This window comes from Podarcis melisellensis, assembly GCF_964234715.1.
Source record: "Podarcis melisellensis genome assembly, chromosome: 14".
NCBI lineage: Eukaryota > Metazoa > Chordata > Lepidosauria > Squamata > Lacertidae > Podarcis > Podarcis melisellensis.
Genome location: NC_138546.1, coordinates 15,743,889 through 15,766,030, shown reverse-complemented (window position 1 = coordinate 15,766,030; position 22,142 = coordinate 15,743,889). Strand labels below are relative to the sequence as shown.

General features: G+C 40.2%; 1 protein-coding gene across 7 annotated transcripts in view; it reads left to right on the top strand.

Annotated features, from left to right (window-relative positions):
• Positions 1 to 21,467, top strand: part of MRTFB (myocardin related transcription factor B) — a 93,692-nt gene extending 72,225 nt beyond the window's left edge. For all 7 annotated transcript variants that reach the window (XM_081887949.1, XM_081887953.1, XM_081887951.1 and 4 more), the window contains 10 exons: positions 1,365 to 1,543; positions 4,989 to 5,132; positions 8,445 to 8,692; positions 10,258 to 10,411; positions 11,745 to 12,770; positions 14,441 to 14,584; positions 15,669 to 15,824; positions 16,644 to 16,781; positions 17,745 to 17,805; positions 18,904 to 21,467. In XM_081887949.1, coding sequence (XP_081744075.1) covers positions 1,365 to 1,543; positions 4,989 to 5,132; positions 8,445 to 8,692; positions 10,258 to 10,411; positions 11,745 to 12,770; positions 14,441 to 14,584; positions 15,669 to 15,824; positions 16,644 to 16,781; positions 17,745 to 17,805; positions 18,904 to 19,439 — 2,786 coding nt within the window. In that variant the 3' untranslated portion in view covers positions 19,440 to 21,467. The remainder of the gene's footprint in view (positions 1 to 1,364; positions 1,544 to 4,988; positions 5,133 to 8,444; positions 8,693 to 10,257; positions 10,412 to 11,744; positions 12,771 to 14,440; positions 14,585 to 15,668; positions 15,825 to 16,643; positions 16,782 to 17,744; positions 17,806 to 18,903) is intronic.
• The last annotated feature ends 675 nt before the right edge of the window (positions 21,468 to 22,142 follow it).

The window sequence follows — 22,142 nt, the reverse complement described above, 5'->3', positions numbered from 1 at the left end:
CTTTTGTTCGCTTTTCTTTCTCTGTGTCCCTTACAGTTGGAGGTGCTGTATATCTGACACTCATTGGATAGTACCTATGATGTCATTAGTGAGGTCACTAGTGGCACAACTCCTTTCCATGATATCCAAGCCATTTTGTGTCCTTTAAAATTTGGAAAAGCATTTATTACACCACCTCATTTTTAAAAAATACTAAATACTCTGCACTCCTCTCCAGATCTGAAACACATGTTTCCCTTATACTTTCCCTCAAAAGCAAAACACATAGATGTAGTTATGTCCCACAGCAATGCTACCATTTGCCCCTTGTTCATTTTGTGGAACAGGATACTGACACCAGACCAGGGATTGTTCTATTTTAAAACTAATGGGGAAAATAGCAGTATATTAAAGGAATCCTAAGAGCATATTTAAATGTCTGTTTTGTGGAACTGTGGACCTGCAGTCAGTGCACATTTGAGCCTCACATTCCACATACATATGTCATTCAGATTATGTCACACTCACGCTTGCACTTGAAAGAAAATGAGCTTGCTTTTTCAAGGTACACATGACATTCTCCACTACCCTGATTTTTGAATCTTTCTTCAATATGATAATAAGTAAGCCAGTTACTGCCTTCAAGAGTACTGCTCTGTCCTCATCCTCAGCTACAGGAGAGGTTCCCCCCCAACCCCGCTTTTCCTAGAACACATTCATTTAATCAGGTTAGTCTTTCTTATTACCCTCTCAGCTTTGTTCCACTTAATATTTAACTTACGGCATAAAGCATGTTTTGTTTTATGGAATAGAATGTGCAGTGTAAATCAAATTTCTCAGTAGTAATTAGGAAAAAAATAGGAAAAAATGCAGCCAAACTAGACACAACAGGGCCATTGTTCCTGGCCTGTCCTGTCCTCTCATATAAAGGAGGAGGCAGAGGACATGGAAGAGGGGAGCCAAATGCCCCATACCTTGCTTCTACACAGTTTGTTGCTCCAGGCACTTTCTTTATTTTCTTGACCTCAATACTGAGTCAGAAATGGAGAAGATTACCTGGAGAATACAGATTATCCTCATTAAAACATGGAACCAAGGAAAGTTTAGCACCTCTCTGCCATGCACTCTTGATCTATTAAAATCTCCAACCTGTTTTGTGTGGAACTGGAGTAGACATATGATGAAAACAAGTGTCCAACACTACTTTGTTTAGTCTGGCCCAAACTCACACAAAGAAGACCTTCATACAAGAAGGTCTGTTACTTGTGAAATGTCCATAGGTCTTCACAGAATGAGTGCTGGATACATGTCAAAAATAACAAGTATATTGTTTCTTCATTATCATGGCATTAAAAGGTGATTTCTCACCCCCCCTTTCATTTTAGCGGTTGGTCAGGAGAACTATCCTCAAGGATTGGATGAATCCTTTGATGAAGACAGCAGTGATGCTTTATCTCCAGATCAGCCTGCTAGTCAGGAATCCCAGGGCTCGGCAGCATCCCCTGGTGAGCCCAAAACAAGAGAGGCACCATCTCCAGTCTTGCCAACCCCCACTACTAATCAGGTAAAGTGTCTTGATTCCATGCCATAACCTTAGTTATTGTCATATTTTGCTGTTAACCAAGCATTCTTAAGATATTCTTTCTCTATTTGATTAATGTCTGCTGTGTTTTATGAAAACCCTGAAGTTTTGGTGGGTAGAAAATGTTCATTACTTCAAGCAAGTTTGTCCATTTTTGTTTGATGCATATGCTCAGCAGGTAGATATCAAACTCTGCTCTGAAAAGCGGTAGAAAGTCTTCCCTGTCGTTCTTCAATATGAGCTCCAACATGCATAATAGTCAGGGATTTCTGTGCCAAGAAAAACCCTGGAATCCGTATATTTTCCATAAAACTTACATATAGTGGCTTCCTTTGCATACTTTATTTTTCCTCCCAAGCTTAATGGCAATGAAGGGATTGCAGTGAGGAGGGAGTGTTAACTCTCTCCTCTTCAGCCGTGACCACCCCCTTGAAAATTCCCCTGCTGCAAATTGGCTTGGAAGAAGCCTTCTGTTGGCTTTAATAAAAGACTCCACCCCAACCCCCCAGCTTGGTTATTGTATGTAGTGGTGGTAGGATCTTTTTGGAGAGTACAGCTGGGGAGCTCAAAAAGGTTGACCCTGTGATATCTTGATGTCTATAGATGAAAGTGCTGGGCCTTTTTGATTCATCTAGAATAAATACACACAGCACCGTGGCCGGGAAACCTGTTAAATAAGTTATCTGTTAACTATCCACACATCACATAAAATGGCCATAGCATATTTATTTTTAGATGCAGTGTCTTTAAAATGTGACGTGGAAGATCATTTTGACTGGAAATGAATTCTCTTCTCCTTTTTACAGTTGTACTTGGGCTGAAAAATCTCCCTTGTTATTATTATTACTCAGATTTGCTGGAAATCTCTGTCTGTGGTGTCATAGCTGTTTCTTCTTTCTTCATGGTCTGGATATTTAACATTTCTTCATATGTGCAATCAAATAGATAGCCAAGAACATAAATTTCTTTTCGTTACCGTTACTACAAAAATAAATTAGATTCTTTTTCTTTTAAAAACTAAAAGCAGGATGAAAAAGTGATTGCACAACACAAGGTGTTCTTTGCTATCTTGCTCTTCCCAACTAGTTTTGAAGTAACATTTAAGAACACTTTTATTCATTTAGTTCCATTGAGAAACACTTGTAATTTACAGTATTTCAGTGCTGGAAATTGTAGGTTTTTCTTACAGAGGTTTTACACAATTTTTGTGTAAAATTGCTAAATTCGATCTTTACCATGCTCCCTTGAGACCAGACCAGATATTACACAATAGATTCATGTAACTATGTATGAATGATTGGATTTTAATTACAAGCAATTGCAGATGGATGGCAGTTTAAATGGAGGAATTTTACAGAGAGGGGCTGCTTAGTTCTCTTCTACCCATTGGGGAAAAGATAGGGATATAGACAGCTTGGGACAGAGGTTGACTTTGAGCAGCAAAATAGCTTATAGGGGGAGGCACTGGGAAACTCTTGCACACATCTGCCTTATAGTGTCCAGTTTATCTTTACATGAAATATGAAGAATTTCATATCCTCTATCATTTGTATATGATTTAAGCAGTGTAATTACTTTTAAATATTTGAGCAAAGCAGCCTTGATCTAAATTTTTCCCTTACTGTTTTCTCCACATTTTACTCTCTCTCTCTCTCTCTCTCTCTCTCTCTCTCTCTCTCTCTCACACACACACACACACACACGAAATGCCCAGTGCTGTCCAGGAATTTGAAGACATTAATATATATTGTAATTTTTAAATGGATAGTGTAATTTGTTGGTCTGGAGTTTGCACACACACACACACACACACACACACACACACACACACACACCAACTCAGGACTCCAACCTGACCTGGGGAAGAACCTGAACTGGCACTGAATAATAATAATAAAATGTTGGGGAGCTAATATTTAATTATGGTTAGTTTGACCCACCATCTTCATTCAAAATGGTGCCTGGCATCCAAACATAGATGAAGACTGTTGATGATATTTCCACATATCACATATGTCCAGGTTGATGCCATCCTGCCAAATTGGGCAGCGAAACCTTCAAAGCTATCCAGATTGGCACAGGTTAGAACTGTCACACCAAAATTTGTGAAGACCTGCCAAATGGTATGATGAAATTTTCAGAGGTATCAAAAGTAGTGGACCCAACCTATGCCAAAAAAGAGCAAAATCATGCCAGGGTGATGCCTTGATGTGCTATCTTGATTCAGAATGCTGTCCGTCATTGTCCGGCAAAGTTGTTGTTGTTGGTTTTTTTTAACAAACTTGTCCTTCTCCCAGAGAAAAAACAAGCAAACATGGTTCCAAAATAGAGAGGACAATGATTCCCATTTTAAGTAATCCAAATCTTTATTATGTAACCAAAGGTCATCAGGACCAGGGCAAGAGTACAGTTGCTGCAGTTTTCACCCTGGGAACACATGTTTTCTCCTTTGCACTAAGTCATGGTTTGGCTTAGCAAATCAGATCTGTATATCCTTGCCTCTCTAACAGGAATTTTGTTCAGAATGCCTGCCAGCCAGCCAGCCATTCCCTCCTCCAGCAGGCCATTCCATCCCCCTCTCTTCTCCTGTTTTCATGTTTTCCCTTTTTCCAACTGATACTATGTCTGTGACTAATGAGCTTGCACAATCCTTATAGGGCTGGGTTTCTTTGGGTGGGTGGGTGGGTGGGGGTCAACTCCTTCATCATGATCATCATCAAAATAATCATTATTTGTAGTTCTGCAAATGATGTTCTAGGGGTTTCCCCAAGCCTTCTGATTCCCCCCTTTTTTCAATGATTTCATTTTGACTCCACTTCTATTGACAGACACTGCCTGAATGCACAAGAAGAAGAAATGACAAATTGTCATTAGTAACGTTCCAAATATTTGTTAAATGCACTTTTGTAGGCTTAATTTTTTGTTTAATTTTGCCAAATTAAAATGTAATTCATGCAGCCAGTATGCTTGCTGCTGGGAACATTGTTTTCAGCAGTCTAGTGCTTTGACCTAGAGAAAACTTGGCAGCAGTGGGATAGATTGGAGGAACCAGACCCTGAGTGGGGAGGGAAACCCTGGCCACACTCAACAAAATGTTCTCAACCTTTAGCGTGAATTTACTCTTTCTCACATGCTATTTCCAGTGACTTTTTTCTGATAAATTTGCATACTTTCAGTAGCAAAAGGAAGACACAAACCTTTTAGGTGGGGGGGATGTTTAATTCTACTGGCGGCTCTTGAGACATAAATGTATCTAGAGTAAGACTTTCCTTTGGTTGCTCTTCTTGAGAAATTTTGGAGAATTTTGTGGCTCTAGTTCTTTTGGGGAAATATGTGTAATGTAAATTCTTTTAGAAAAGCCAATGCCAGTGTTGAAAAAATGTTTGGGCAGTAGTTACTCATTTTGTTTTGTTTTCTTTATTATCAGTATCCCACATTAACACCATCACTACCTGAATTTCTGAAGCCGCCTGTCACTGATCAGCACACTACACGCTCTGCAGCTGCTGCTTCTCTTACCCCAAATACCGTGTTGGCAACAAAACTCAGCAGTGGGCCAACACTAATAAAGGTATGAGAAAACAGTCATGCTTAATTTGTTTGGTTTATTTACTCTATTAACAAAGAAAAATCTCACAACAGGAGAGGTGAGAAATATTGCCAGATTCCCGTACTAGTATTATGGATCTTGCACGACAGACATTTGAAAAATGAAACAGCATAAGTAAAGATAACTTTGTATAAGTACAGGTGCCACTGAAGCCATCACAGAAGAGCACAAATCATGGTCAAGTTGTTATTTGGCTGATATGTTAATTTTAAGCATCACATTTTTGCCAGAATCCAGTTCTATACGTTAAAGTAGAAGGTACTTCTGAAGGAAAATAAGTGATGTAAAAATGTATGACATTTACAACATTCACTGAACAGTTATTTGTAGCTGGACTTATGGTGGTGGGTTTTTTTGCAAGTGTTGTGTTCCCAACACTGCATTTTCTGAGATGATGTGGGAGAAAGGATGTTGGCAAGGGATGTTCAGCCTTCCTTGAAACACACACACACCTACGCACAAAGCCTTGCATTTCAGTGTCAATACAGATTTAGTTTTGCTATCTCCAAGGTTTATTATTGTGCCAGCTGGATTAGTGGCCTTCAGAGGATTGCAGGCAAGGACAACCTTCTGCCAGTTTCTATAAAATTGTTTTATAAGTCATTTCCCTCAGTCAAATAGACCCAGTGGTGATGTCACCTATAAGTTAACCCAGCTTTTCCTGCAGTGGTTAGATTTTAAAGATCAAATATCACCTAAAGCTGTGTAATGCAACAGATCTTTGCCTTGTGAGGCAATTGTCCCTAAGAAGGGACAGGTAATTATTGGGGAGTAGGATAGTCAGATATGCCAATATTTGTGTCCTAACAAATACTAGCCAGTGCTGCCTCTGCATCACATTTCCACCAACACTTACTGCTCACCCCTAGCATTTAGGAAGCCACAGACTGGAACTATCTAGGTTTGCTAGGCTTTGGAGAGTTTGCTTAGCAAAATAGTTAACAGCATGGGTTTAAGCGAACTGAACCTGCAAATGGTATCTGGAAGATGCTACCAATATACACTGGCAGTTATTGAGGACAAGTCAGAACTTTGCATGGTTGGGAGCAGATGGAACTTGGTGCAGGGGATGTGTTGCATGTGTAATGGGAGTCCCCATTTTCTCCACTCCAAGTGCTAGTTCAGAAATGCAGATACGTAAGTTCAAATGTGTGTGGGAGCCTCTGTGGACATATGAAACATGTGGACATATGGTTTCAAATTTGGAAGACTTGGGGAGGGGACTTCTTGGATATGGTTAGCATAAATAGGAGACTAGTGTTTTTGATTAATGCATCTGTGCTATAGTTGTTTTTTAATTCTTGATTGTAGCCAAGTCAGTTTGTTGCAGTGGTTGTGAAGAATTTCCTTAATAAAGTTCCTGTAACTATAATACTGGACTGTGATCTGCCGTTTTTGTTTATAAACATGGCCTGCAGCCCAACAAAAAAAAAGTTGACTGTTACATTTGCTTTCTGTTCTCATTCATTCATGATTATTTGTTCCAAAGCTACAAATTATTACAGACTAATTGACACATTTGAAGTATCCTTCAGAGGCTCATGAAAACCAGCCAAGGTGATGCATCTCTATATAGCATAAGAACGTGTCTAATTCTCTTTTAAAGCCAGCCACTTTCATGGCCATCACCATTTGAGAGAGGAAGACCTATTTTCTCCAAATCATGCATAATATACATCTCTATCATAATGACCCCTTACTCACCTTTTCTTTCAACTAAGAAGTCCCAGATATTGGAACCTTTCCTCATAGGGAAGTTTCTCCACCCTCATTTTCATTGCCGTTTCTGAACCTTTTCTAGCTTTACTCTCTTACAGGATCTATCATTGGTATCTAAATAGAAACAATGCAACAAGAGAATCACAGCAAATAATGCAAGAAGAGAAGCACAACTTGCACAATGACTGTTATGAACCCCTAAATCCCTTTGCCTATCCTTTTGCTTATCTATTGTGCTAAGGATGGAGAATCTGTCACCTCTGGATTCTGTTGAACTCCAACTCCCACCAGCCCTAGCTAGCACATGGCTGGCTATGATGGGAGTTACAGTTCTGCAACATCCAAAGGGGGGCAAGCTCCCCACCCCTGCTCTGTACAGATCTCTGAATTAGACAACCTTTAATGAAGTTACAACTTAGGTTGGAATTAACAGTACAGTTTCTTTTCTTGATATATTTGGTAGAAACAAATGCACAAATTTGTGGTCGGTGTAGTTAATTCCTAAACATGCTGGGTAGATCACATTTGCCTGACAGAGAATATACAAGCACAGAATTGCCTTTTATTTGCTAAAAGATAGTTGCACTATCCATAAGAGGAGACTGGCAGCCATCTGTACATAGCCATTGCAGATGCAGAAGTGCATCTGAATAACCTCTCTGTTACCATTTTGATGTTCCATTGGGCCTCATTGAAGTGACTGCTTGCATCTTTTGATTTGTATGGGGAAACAGCTGCTTATCTTGGGCCACCAGTTAATATAGTAATTGGTTGCCAGAGACTAAAGCTGGATTGGAGCCAATGTCATTTGTCATCAATGTATAATAATTATTATTATTTGTTTATTAAATTTATATACCACCCTCCATCTGATGATCACAGGGTGGTTTACTGTTGACCTAACTGGTATATAGAGAAGTTTTGGGGTGGAGGGGGTAGTGTCTTACCTCACAGGTAACCAACACAATTTGAAAGGTTAGTCATTTTATTTAGGACTGCTTCAGACATAATATGGTCCACCCCCTGCCAGGCGGATTTGACAGATGAGTGGGTCTACCCATTTATCAATACCCTGACATCATATGACATCTGGTATATTTGATCCCACTGGAAAGCAGTGGGACTTGTATTCAGTGCTGAATTTAAACAGTGCCAACTGTAAATCCCATTGCAAAGGAACCTTTGGGAGTGCACACTAAGCCGATTTGCATTCAGTGTTGTTTAAATTCAACACTGAATGGACAAGCCAGCATCCTAGTGCTCACTGCTAAAATCGCTCCTGCTCCACTCCTCCTCCTCATTTTTATTTGGAGAGAAACAAATCACAAGTACTGGTTTTCATATAAGCCTAAGCAAGCGCTCTTGGCTTCTTTGGATACAAAGAGCCATGAGCAAACGGGAAATCACTATGTATACTTTTGCAGAGTGACATCTTTGGGTTTAGCTGCACTGTTCTTACATGGCATTCTATTGCAAGGTGTAAAATAGCCCTTCCCTGAGCAGAAGGGAACCTTTGGCTCTAACTCATTGTTTATGTTGTCTGTCTATGAATAGCAACCCCACCCCAAGAACCCAAGTGACAAACCTCGGAGCAAGAAAAGCAAAGAGCCAAAGCCCAGAGTGAAGAAACTGAAGTACCATCAGTACATCCCACCTGATCAGAAAGGTGAGAAGAATGAGCCACAGATGGACTCCAACTATGCTCGCTTGCTGCAAGAACAACAGCTTTTTTTGCAACTGCAGATCCTGAGCCAACAGCAGCAGCACTACAACTACCAGACGATTCTTCCTGCACCACTCAAGTATGTGAAGCTTTGTCAGTTTTCCCCCCTGTGTGGGAGAGGGGATGGTATTTAATAGGGAGACACATCAACTGCTATGCTTGCTTTGGTGTTTTGGGGCTTGCAGTCAGTTTTGGGGAGAGAGTAGGTCTCTGAACTACAGAAGAAGTCTGTTGGAAACAAGGGAATTGAGGAACACAGGACTTGTCTTCTATTTCTCCTGAATGTTTTTGAAGCAAAGGAAACCTAGTTTGATAGGCAGGGGTTGCCATCCTCTTAAAAATACCACACACACATCACGCTTGTTTCATCTGGTTAAAGAGAGAGAAAACATAAAGCCCAATCATATGCTAGGCAAAAATGGATGCATCAACAATCCCCAACCATAGCACATTGCAGCAATTCAGCCCAGGACAACAGTACTGTTTAAAGCCTTGCACATCAGATGTATATAGGGTAGCAAAGGCAGGGTGGACACATGATGGTATAAAGCAAAGTTCTGGTCACATAGGAACAGCTCCTTGATCTTCACCCCAAATGAGGTGTCAAACCCCGTTATCCAAACAAAGGACTAAACTAGATGGAGCATTAATAGTGTGTGTTTTCTGCAATGTATGTAGCAGCCTTCAGACTATGGGGATGGGGGAGATTACTCTTTCTCTCTCTGCTACAGTACAGATAAAAATTGCCTGTCAAAAGCTGCTGGCTGTGTTACAACCAAAAGGAGCTTCCACTGAAATGCGTATTGAACCTGTGAAGAGGCAGTGTTGTTGTTGTTGTTACCATGACAGGGGTAGAGGAGTTAAAATTCTTTTCCCCATCTCCCACAGCACTGAGGCTGTTCAGTCTTTCCTATTGTTATTGTGAGAAAAAACTATGTCTGCTAATTGAATGGGCGCAATTAACATCAAATCTTGTTTAGTCCAGATGATGCTTCCGAAGTGTAGGCTGTGTCTGTTAATCTGGAGCTAGCACTGTTGCAGGCAACAGGCCTTTGCAGACACCCATAGAAATGGGGCTTCCAGCCCTTATCACCAGAGACAAAGGGCTGTCTGTCTCTTATGCACACAGCATTTCATATTAAACATGTATTGTATAAGTATGTATTAAATGCCACTGCAGGCATTCTCAAGGATATCTATTTTAGTGTCAAAAGATAGGCTTTCTGCTTCTCTGATATATTTACTGAAGTTATTATCCTGATAGATTCCCCTTTTCTGGGAAGATCAAGGCCAATTTTCATGTACCACCCACTCCACGAAATGTGAATTGTCTGGATTCACATTTCAGCTGAGCCAATGAGGAAGCAGTACAAAATGCTTTACAAATTCTTACTTTATTTCAATACAAATTCCCTCCAGCATTTTTAAACAAAGGCCCTATTGTTATGCTAACAGAATAAAATATATTTTAAAGTAACAAATGGTTTGGTCATTTTGCATTTCTAGGGGTATACTCTGACTTGTGCAGCATATATAAAATACTTCATAGTTAAGTGGAAAATCACTTCACATTCAAGGCAATGTATATTACAATGAGGTCATAGAGAAAATGGTTGAAAGCTTCAATTCCATTTTTTCTTAAAGGCCGGTGAGTGACAAACAGAGCAACACTGGGAATGTACCACTGAATACTTTGAGCAATAGCACATCTTCCGCAGCAGCCAGCACACCGAGACAGAACAATAATATTTCCAACAGAAAACCTGGGCCCCTGCCTCCTAGCTTGGATGATTTAAAGGTAAAAAAAAGTGTCATGCGACCATTTCAAAAGTGATTTTTGTTTGCTTCTTATGATAGCAGTGCTTTCCTGGGACTTCAAATGTTCCCACATCATACCCTTCTCCCTTTACTCACCTTGTTCATTGCTACTTGGCTCGGATTGCAGAGACCTGGGTTAAATTCACTGTTTTGCCATGAAGCTCCCATGGTGACATTGGGCCCCACCTCTCACCCTAACCTACCTCTCCGGGTGGTTGTGGAGATAAATGTGTAGGAGTGGGAGTAGGAAGGATAGCATCTGTGGCTAATTTGGGCTCCTTGGGGAAAAAACAGGATAAAAAATGTAGTAAATTATAATTCAGGTGCTTGCCTATTAATAATTCTTCATGCATGCAAAGTTGACTGCACCTGACAACAGCTTATATTAAAAATAATAATAAAGGTTACTTTGTAAGGTGCCATCAGGCTTGCCCATTAACTGCAATGTTGCTTTCAGTTCTGCACACATAGGGAAAGGAATGTACATGGAGGTAGGTGATCAAGCACCACAGTGAACATAAAAACTTTGTGCTTCCAGGAACTTCACTTGCACATTGTTGCTCCTTGTTTAATATTTTTCCACTCTTTGTCCAGGTCCTACTACTTCTTTACATTGTTCTTTTCATTGGTTTCCCCTCACTTCTCACCCTCGCTTCAACGTTTCGTGTCTCCCTGGTCTCTCTCCTCTATATCTATATTCTCTTCTATCTCTAAATGCTCCTTTCAGTTCATGCTCTACCTCAGAACACTTACTGTGTGGGTACTAGTCTTCTATTTCAGCCTAAGATTAATCTCACTGTTCCTACTAGTGCCTTTTCCATTCCAGCTCCATATCACTGGAAAGCCCTTCTACCTTATACGTTTCTCTCTTGAGGAAGGGCTGTAGCTTTGTATGCAAGAGGCCCTAGGCACAGTCTCTGGCATCTCCAGGTAGGGCTGGGAGAGACTCCCTGCCTGAAATCCTGTAGAGGTGCTGCCAGTCAGTGTAGGCAGTACTGAGCTAGATGGACCAATGGTCTCATTCATTATAAAGCAGATTCCTACTGTATGTTCTTCTTGATCTGTTTTTTCATTCAAGCACCTCTTAAGACACACATGTGTTCACTTTGGCTTTTCCCAAGTCACCCTTTCCCCCTTTTCCTTTCCTTTCTTCCCTAATTTATCTTGTCTTTAGTAATTTTAGGCACCCTATAAGTCATAATATCTCCTGTGTGCAGAAAAAAAAGCAATCTGTGTCAGAGTTATCCTGATACTAGTTGGCTTCTTTTTCACAAATGCTTCTTTTTTCCCTTTAAAAACAAAACAAAACTCAGGTAGCTGAACTGAAAATGGAGCTCAAGATAAGAGGATTGCCAGTGTCTGGAACTAAAATGGATCTTATTGAGCGTTTGAAACCCTATCAGGATCTTAACAATAATTCTATCAATGCTAGTCATACAGCGGCAGTTACTCCTTCCACTAATTGTACCAGCCAGCCTGGAGAAATAACTGCCGTATTCCCTGTTGCTACATTAAACAAGCCAATAGCTAGCTCAGTTTCCAGCTTTTCTTCAGAAACAACATCTGGTGGAACTGGCGGCAAATCAACACCTATGGAATGCATCAACTCCCCTTTGCCCATTTCCCCGTCTCCTTCAGAGCCGTCCAGTCTCAGCACGGATGACACTAACATGGCAGATACTTTGACGGAAATCATGACCGTGATGTCTCCATCACACTTCCCAAATGCATCACCTCCTCTTCGAGGTACCACAAATGAGGACAGTCACGGCAGTGGAAGCATGTTCGGCATGGAGCTTGATGCAGCAGAAAAGGACCGTAAGCTTCAAGAAAAAGAGAAGCAGATTGAAGAGCTCAAAAGAAAACTGGAGCAGGAGCAGAAACTCGTGGAAGTGCTGAAAATGCAACTTGAAGTTGAGAAGCGGGTTCAGCAGCAGCAACCCCAAGCCTCAGCTAATATTACACTGACTTTGAATCAGAAGCATATCGGTCATGATGTCAAGGAGGAAGGCACTTTAGCAGATTGCTCTGATGCAAAACAACCTGTATCTGAAGCCAACCATTCTTTAGGACAGCCAGCGTCAGTGGATGTCCAGAACCTAGTTGCCAAAAAGGCTATTGTTATCAAACAGGAGGTACCTTTGGCCAAAGCTGAACCACAAAATGTCATATCTCAGTTTTATGTAAGTTCGCAGAGACAGCCACAAACTGCTGTTGTTGCCCAGCCTCAAGCTCTACTTACTGCACAAGGAACAGCACAGCTGCTACTGCCACTCTCTCTCCAGGGTCCAAATTCTGCCACTTCAATGCAACTACCTGTGGGCAGTATCCAGGTACAGGTACGAAAGGTTCCTCCATTTTGAGTTATTTGTCATTGTCACTTATAATCTGATAGCCATGGGGAATTTTCTTCATGTGACTTCAGTGACTATTTTATCTATTGTGGTTTGTTATGGATGTTGAGGGTCGTCAGGGGAACCCTGTTCACTTCCCAGAGCTACACTTCCCAGATTGGTTTAACAGCCAGTTTCTTTCACTACGGAACTCTGGGAAATGTAGTTCTCTGAAGGGAATAGGGGTCTCCTGACTACTCTCAGACCCAAGATTCTTTGGAGGAAGTCATGACTGTTTAAAGCTGTACGATAGTGCTGTAAATGTATATTGCAGGTGGATCATGCACTGGCCATAGGATCTAATGTAAATGGATTAAAAAGTCATACCAGTTACTAGATTAGGCCTCTGGATTAGGCCTCTGGTACCAGTGCAAGGGGGGTTTACTGTGAGTTGCTGCTTCAAAACAGTGGCTGACAGAATTATATTATTAATCCATTCTGTTGTTACTATAAGAATAGTTGTTCTTGTGAACAGCTTGCCGTAAAACATAATAAGAGAAATTCTCATGTGCCTAGATGAATGCAAGACATAAAATGTGCCACATATACAAATTCAGAGATTTTCAAAAGAGAAAGAAAGAAAAAGACACTTTCTTGCAATGTATATAACTGGAAGTGGCACCAGCACACCTTTTCAGGATTTCTCAAGAAGTGCCTGGTGGACTGGCGCTAGAACAGGCAGTGATGTCAGTTAGAAAATTCATTTCAAAGAGACTTGGATTGACCAATTCACTCTCCTTCCCATATTTTTTCTAGAGTAGGGTTCATGATCACATGCACACCTTGGAATGCTCCTCTCAAGTGAGTGTGTAATTAAAAATGCATAATTTTGGCTTCACTCATTGTTTCCCTTATCTCTAAAAGATGCCTCTAGTAATCTTAAGGAAGAAGGCATAGCTCAGTGGTGGAGCACATGCCTAGTTGATGTGCGCCTTTCAAGTAATCTAAAAGGATCTCCAGTAAGTGGGATGAGAGATGCATTTGTAGAAGACCTTGGAGAGCTGCTACTTATCAGCACAGACAGTACCAGGCCAGATGGGCCGGTGGTTTGGCTCAGTTTTAGGTATATTTATACGTCTCTTGTGTCAGGTCAAGATGAAGGGATGCAACTGAAATAGATAATTGCATTTTACACACACCCACACACCCCCTGTACCACATATACAAGCAGCAAGCATCATTTGCTTCTTCGCTCTAAAAGCTGCAAAACCACTTTACAGAGCCACACTGACCATGACTCTTTCTCATGTAGAACAGGACAGTGAGGTTTAACTTAACAAGAGTTGTTGTGGTTTTTACATTTACCATGCAGCTCTTAATTTTACTTTCAGCTTTCTGTTCCACAGCTTTCAAGGCCCACTGTGACATCACAGAAGCCAAGCCAATTGAAACCACAGTGGTCATAACACCTGTCTGTCCATAAAGTAGCATTTGCTGCTCATGGGCTGTGAACATGCGAACCCACCATCTTCCTTAACACTGTGTTTAGATACTTCAGGAAGACTTGATGTCAAACATTTAAAGATTCATTATAACATCCCTGGGTTTCTTTATTTATGCATATAGTCCAGCTGTGTCCTGTACTGTGAAATCAAGCCATTCTCTTTCTTCTGTAGGCCCAGCCACAGTCTGGCATTCCAGCCATGGCACAAGTATCTACTTCTGCTTTGTCCCAGAAAGTACCACAGATGCACTCTTCGGCATCCAAAGAAAATGCTTCCCCACAGCGTGTGCTTGGTCACACCCCACAAAACAGACAGGTTGGTGAATTATGAATACAGATAGACTGCATGCTGTCAGTGGAACTCTTTACTTTTCTGCTTCCTAACTAAAAGTATGTGATATTCCTTAAAGTAGGATATAGCATTGAATAGGATTCATAAATTGTTATTACATTTCTCTGATTCTTAGGTTAGAATTTTTCCTCATATGAAAATATTAGCATAATTATCACCAAAACGCTTGAATGGAAGTCATTTTGCACTGATGAATGTACACCATTCCATTATTCCAATTATCTTGTCATTTTTGCTACAGTATCCTCAGCAATACTTAATGATTTCAGGGTTGTCGTTCGTTTCTTTAAAAAAAAATCAGTTGTGAAATGTACTACAACCTCCTATTGTGTCTTCTGAAAACTGCTATACTAAATTAAATCACACAGCAATGGGCAATTCTCTAAACTGCTTTAGCATTTTAATACATAAGACATATATACATTTCTGTCCCAGTTGGTGTGCGTTTGTGGTTCATTAGAGAGAAATTGGTAGCACTTCATTGAGTTTCTTCTGTTTAATAGGAAACGTGCAATACCACACCTCATTCATTTTACTGGAGTGTATGCAGGAGAAGCTACTAGGACATTGCTACTACAAAAAAAGCCTATGGCTGCAATCTTACATCCAACACAAATAGAGCAGGGTGTGAAATGCCCCCAATGCACTCCTTGCTTGGTGTTCCACTACTCTGCTGAACTTATGTCTCCACAGGACCTTCCCTCCATGACAGGACTAGCCAACATGGGGCCCTTCAGAAGTTGTTGAACTACAGCTCCCATCTTTCCTTACAATTTGTCTTGCTGACTGGGGCTGATGGGAGTTGCAGATCAGGAACATCTGGCAGGCACCACCAAAGGTTGGCTACAACTGCTTTGTTAAGGAAGGCCTTTGTACTTTCTCCACTTCAGTGATATTGCGCACTAGAGCATTTTATTCAATTTAAGATTGAATGTTATTATTGTTGGCCACACTAGGAGCTGCTTGATTGTTATTGTACACCATGCTCCTTTTACTTGAAAAAAAATGGCATGCATGAGTTTTAAATACATACATTTTGTTTTTACAGATATTTCCTCCTACCTCACCAAATACAGTATTTTCCTATCAGAATCAGTCTGTGACAACTCTACAGCAACCTTTGTTTAGTCAGACAGCAAATACCACTGTTCACTCAGGGAACCAGGTGCCCTTGGTGCAAAATGGACCCAGTGCTCCTCAGAAGGTATATTCATTTTATGTATTCAGTTACTAACATATTTAAATCATTTATTATCTTGCCATTAAGCCAAAAAGAAGTTCCTGAAACAGCTTACAAAGATCAGGAATGTCAGTCCCTGCCTTGAGGCTTACAATCTAAAAGATGCAAAACAAAAGGAAAAGAGATTGGGAGGGAATAGTAGGGAAACAAACTCAGACACTGCTTCTTAGTTACAAAGGACATAAAATAACCAGTCAGAATGAAAAAAGTTCAAGGACAGCAGGAGCTGGAGGTTTCTGGTCTCTCGATATAGCAGCTGCCTTTGACGCAGCTTGATGTAATAGCTTATACTTTGTTCCCCTACCTTAGAATATCTATGCTCTAGGAGGTTGCTAGAGTAACAGATTGGAAGCACTGTGACCATGGCATAAAAAGAAGGAAGCACCCTCTCTTTTTGACCTGAGAACTTTTAAATCTCAAGACTTCCAAACAAGATGGGGCCACATTTAAATGATAGGGTTGTCTCCAAAGTGAATCCTACTCAAAAACAAGTGGGCATGACTAATTCTGGTGCATTCATTTCAGCGGGTGTACTCTATACGAGACTTAGTCAGATTGAACCTTAAATGCCATAGGCTACACTTACTGCACAGCCATATAAAGGGAAGTTGTTCTTTATGTGCACTTTTCATTTCCAGTAGATTAATGGAGATGACGTATAAGGTGCTAAATTAGCACATTACTGTTTTTAAAGGAGGGTGGTGTGGATTTCTGCAGAGATGCTGTTTGAGAACCTTCTGCTGCCACAATTATTTGCTGACTGTTTGCCATTGTTTCACACAGCTGGCCTCCCAGTCTCAACCCCAACAGTACATTTTGCAGCAATCTCTGTTCAGCAATTCAGTAACCAAGGCAAAGGACCCTCCACGCTATGAAGAAGCCATCAAACAGACCCGCAGCTTGCAGGCTTCTCAACGAGAGGTAAGATGTATGCAGGAATGCAACAACATGACATGTTTCACTGTTTTACGCAGAACAATCACATTCAACTTTCTGTCCATCTTTCCATAAGGAGCAGCCATGGGGAGACTAAGGGAGACACATCCCTCCCCCACTTTTAAAACTTGTCACTATCAAAGTTTTGCCTTCCTTTTGGCTTTCTTCCCCTCTTTAGTAGGCTGAAAGTTTCAAAGCCCTCATATTCTCTGATCATCATTCTTCATTGGCTGTCTGCTAGCAGCCTAATCCAGCCAAGATCACATCATTAGCATGAACCTAGGACTGATTAATATATAAGTAAGGGGACAACTATCATGCTCTTGTGCACCATGGTAGCTGTAATGAGTGGAGAAGGCTTTCTCTGTATTCTGTACCCTGTGTGTTGATTTATGCCTATTAGAGCATTCTTCCCATGCCTGCAGTTGTGTAGTACACCTTTCTCTGGAAACAGTGATTATCTTAATTCTTAGCAGAATAGCGGCTAATGTTCCTACAGCACATTCTTGTATATGTATCATCCTAACTAAATTCAGCAGTGTTTATTCCCAGGTAAGTGTGTAGCACTGCAGCCTTAGTTGGATCAATCCTTTGGGAAAGTGTCCCAGATCTGCAAAATGTTGTCCTTTAGCTAGTAAAATTGTGTTAACTTAAATATGCATAAGCCTGTTCCTTCCTTGGGATCAAAAATGATATGTGATCTGTATTTGTTGAATTCTACTTTATTGATTTTTCTTTTCCCTACACTGCAACTTCTTTGAATAATTAATAAAATCCATTTAAGAAAGAGCAAATGGGATCACAACAGCATCCTTATTTAGGTAGAAACATAAGGTGTGTGGCATCCATACCAGCACAATCCCCATGGTGATCCCTACATGGTGCAGAGCATGCATAATTTAGGGAAAGGTGTGTGACATAATGAATAAAGAACTCTCTGTGTTACAGATTTCCAGTGTTCACAGCCAGCAAATGGATGACCTCTTTGATATTCTCATTAAAAGTGGAGGTGAGTCAGATTGAAATGCATCATATGGTAGAGAGAGCTTCCTATTCCTATTTTTGATTTAACAAGAACAGCTGGCAGGGAGGGGTAGCACTGTGGGTCTGACGGCCCAGCACTGGCTTTGCTCCTACTTACAAGGATAGGGTAGGGCAACAGCGAGGTTTGGGGTGGGGTGGGAATGCTGGATTGGCTCCACTTGTGCTGATGTCCTGCCTGCTCCTACACAGTCCTAGTAAGTATAGTGACACTGGTACCAAGAGGCAGCTTCCTTTCCAATTTGCTGCTCTTGCTGTTTAGTATAGAGCAGGGAAGGTGGCCGAATTTTAGGACATATTGTCCTTATCTCTGCTCAAGATGGATTTTGCTGTGAGCATCCTTGAGAGTGACATTCATAAAAAAGTGTGTCTCTTATTGGATTTCATGTTTGTCATTCAGCATAAAAAGATAGCTCATTCTCAAAGTAATGTAGTTTTAATATTTTGTTGGAAGCTGCCCAGAGTGGCTGGGGAAACCCAGCCAGATGGGCGGGGTATAAATAAATTATTATTATTATTATTATTATTATTATTATTATTATTATTATTATTATTATACTTGACTGTGCAATAACATTTATCTACATCAGGTTGATAGTGGCCTAATATTTAACCAGTTAATTCAGAAAGTTATTGACAGTTCATTAACGATGAGTGGTTTACAGCATGAGCTCAGTTAATCAATTTGGAATCCACTGTGTTGAGTAGAGATCTTCTCCCTTTAGTCATTGCAATAATCTGTGAAAGTCTTGTAAAGAGTCTTAATGAGGCCTTCATTGAATGATTGAAATGAGAAGACAGCAGGCTCTCTAAAAAGGGGGTGGCTATTTGACTCCTTTGGGTAACGTAGGTTTTGCATCACATGTCTTTAATCATGTTGATAGTTGTACAAACATTAGCTTGATAGCTTAATTAATTGTATAAATAATTCACCGCTTTCAAATTAATTGTATAAAAGCATAAATTTATTGCTGGAGTGGTGTACCAAAGTGAGTAAGGTTTTTTTTTCTTTATATGTAATAAATAAAATATCTTACTGATTTATCTCTCATTGCCTTTTATGCAGAGATTTCTCTGCCTACCAAGGAGGAACCTTCTCTGATTTCCAAAATGAGACCCGTTACTGCCAATATCACCACAATGCCAGTGAACACAGTGGTGTCTCGTCCGCCACCACAAGTCCAAATGGCCCCTCCTCTCTCCTTAGAACCAACAAGCAATTTCTCTGTAAGTCTGGAGAATCAGCTAGAAGCCCTCTTGGAAGGAACTCTGCCTTCAGGAAATGGAATGCCTCATCTGGCAAGCAGTAGTGAGGACAGAGAGTCTTTCTCTCTAATCGAGGACCTTCAAAATGACCTCCTTAACCACTCTGGCATATTAGATCACTCACAGTCACCTATGGAAACAACAGATTCTCAATTCACCGCTTCTAATTCCTGTTTATCTCTTGATCTTCCGGATACAAATTTAGACAACATGGAGTGGCTAGACATTACCATGCCAAATGCTTCTTCAGGATTAACTCCTCTCAGCTCAACTGCCCCAAGTATGTTTTCAACAGATTTTCTTGACCCACAAGATCTACAGTTGCACTGGGATTAACTAAAAAGCCAAAGCCTACTTGACCACGGTTTTTAAAGATCCATTTACAGCGTAGGTCCATTATTTCACTTTCCTTGTTTTCAGGGTAATCTTGAAAATTATCTTTAGGGTGTAAAAACAAAACAAAAAAAATATTAGACAAAAAGCATGATTCCCTCCTCCCCTGGCAATCAGTTAAGGGGAGGGGAGGGGCAGGGGGGAGAGTGAGATTGGATCTTAGTTCATGTAGCTGGGATAAGTCATAATAAAACTGCACCTGACTGTTGCTATAGACAGCCTGAGCCAATCTTAGCTGCCTTGTCAAAGCTCTGGCTAAGTTAAAGAAAACTGATGGGATTTGGTGAAAGGATTGAAGTTGGCTATATTTGGACCGCTTCATGAGTTTAAAAAGTCTTGAGGTAATACTTTAGGGCTACCACATTTAGTCATTTTAATCCGCTAGACTGAAATGGTGACTTTGATTAGTTGGGCATCAAAACAAGTAATCCCCAGTTGAAGTTCTTTTAGAAAAACTCTGCACATAGGAAGCACCATCTTAGGAATTCCCCTTCCCCAATTATGTGACAAATGAAATGCTTCTTCTAAGATGATGCCTGCTGCAACATGTTTGTGCATCATTAAAAACAAAGGAAACAGATGCTTTGGTCTTGACAACTATTGGTTTTCTTATATGCAAATGTATGATTATTTACTAGGTTAATTAAGTAAGGCTGTAATCCTTCATTGGGAATCAGTCCCGCTGAATTCAGTGAGACTTACTTCTGAATAAACATGGTTTGGATTGCGTTGTAAGTAATCAAGTAAAACTCAAGATTAATCAGCTAAGATTTCTTTGGCCAGAGCCTTATTTAATTTTCACCCAGAAGAAATATAGGAAGTGCAGAGCCACATACACATAAAAAACGCAGTGAGGTGTGTGTTTTGCCCTCTATATGTTGACGACAAATAGTTATTTGCATAATTACAACCAATTTTACTTCTCTTATTTTATGTAGGATATCATATAGGCAGATTAAGATGCACAACAATTATCTTTCATTTGTTAGGTGTTCATAAGCTATTGGGCAATTAAAATGCATGAATTTGGACCCAAGTGTGCCCTTGCATATGCAGAAGACCTCTTCCATTTGTAAAAGGGGATATTTTACACTTTGTTCAAGAATGTTTCTAGAGAAAAATGAAACTAATTCCAAAGAAGTTGGATAAGAAGAGCTCTTGCAAGCTCTTTCTCAAGAACACTCTTACAAGCTGTTTCCCTTCCCCTCATAATTCTTTGAATCCAGCCCATATGCTGACTTAACACATTCAAAATTAACAAAAATTAATGTTTTCAGATCCAAATTCAGAACTAGCATTGTTTTTTATATTACATCCAAAATTTAAATTACAAGAACACTGTGAGTGAGAAATGCACCAACGTGTGTGTTTGCCTCATTCTAAAATATCTGAATTTTCCACTTTTGAAAGATTTTAAGTGAACACGTAACAGCGTGAATGACAGTCACACAGAGGAGTTACCCATCCCCTGCTGCCTGAGCCGTCTAACTGGAAATGCCAGGGGTTGAACCTGGGACCTTCTGCATGCAAAGCATGTGCTCTGTCACTCATCTGCAGCTGATCATTTGTTTGGCAGGAAGAATGAGGGATATTACAGTATAGCTAGCCATCTACTGTTCTTGAACGTCTCTGGATTAGGGCCCTAGAATCAAAAAGCTGTATAGTTGGAAGATAGCTCAAGGGTCATCTAGTCCAACTCGCTGCACTGAAGGAATCCCAACATGCAGTCCCCCATCCAATTTGAAACCCTACTGGACCCTGCTTAGCTGTGCACAGTGGCTGGCAGTTTTATTGCTGCACCACATGTATTCACAGTACATTTTCTAAGACAACAGTGGAACAGCACCATTTGGTAGGAATTAACTATTTGGATATTGAAATATATCATCAAAAAAGTTAGAGTTCACATGAAATTTATTCCAGAAAGCTCTGTCCTCTTTTAACCATGAATAAATATTGGAAAAACTACAACCATTCTACAAGGGTTGTGGACTTCAATGAAACTCAAATGAGAAAATAATCTTTATTGTAGGGTAGGCTTTTTCAGAGCAAGGTTTCTTTTTCATAAAAATCTCGGCATAATACTTAGACTTCTTTAGAAAATTATCAGAATTTTAATGTTCATTACTCATAACATTTGATCCTGCATTTATGACCTTGTTTTGTTAAAAAACAAAATTTATGAATCCCTTAGAACTGACAGACACAAGAATCACTGATAGTGAGTACAGTCGAGTGAACTCATATCTGCATAGCTTGGTTTATTCAATGTGCAGTATTTTGAGCCAATTTCACATTGAGATTGCATATTTGCAATTTATTTTCATGTAAAGCCACGACTGTGAAGATGCCAATTTAAACAGTGTGGTTTAGAGTTAACATGGGCTTTCGCATTGTAGAAAATATTAGTAATGTCAGGGTAGCTTCACACTAAAAATCAAAATTAATCTGGGACCTATGTTTGGGAGAATATTCTTATGCCACTTTGCCTGCCATAGGTTACTCGAGGGTCATATTCAGCAACTGGATACAGTTGAAGCACTAGCCTTGTATTTCAACACTAGTGTGGTAAGCTATATACAAGAAGGAATTCCATGCAGACGAGTGAATGAGCAGGTCTATGCAGAAGGGATAGAGCACTCCTTC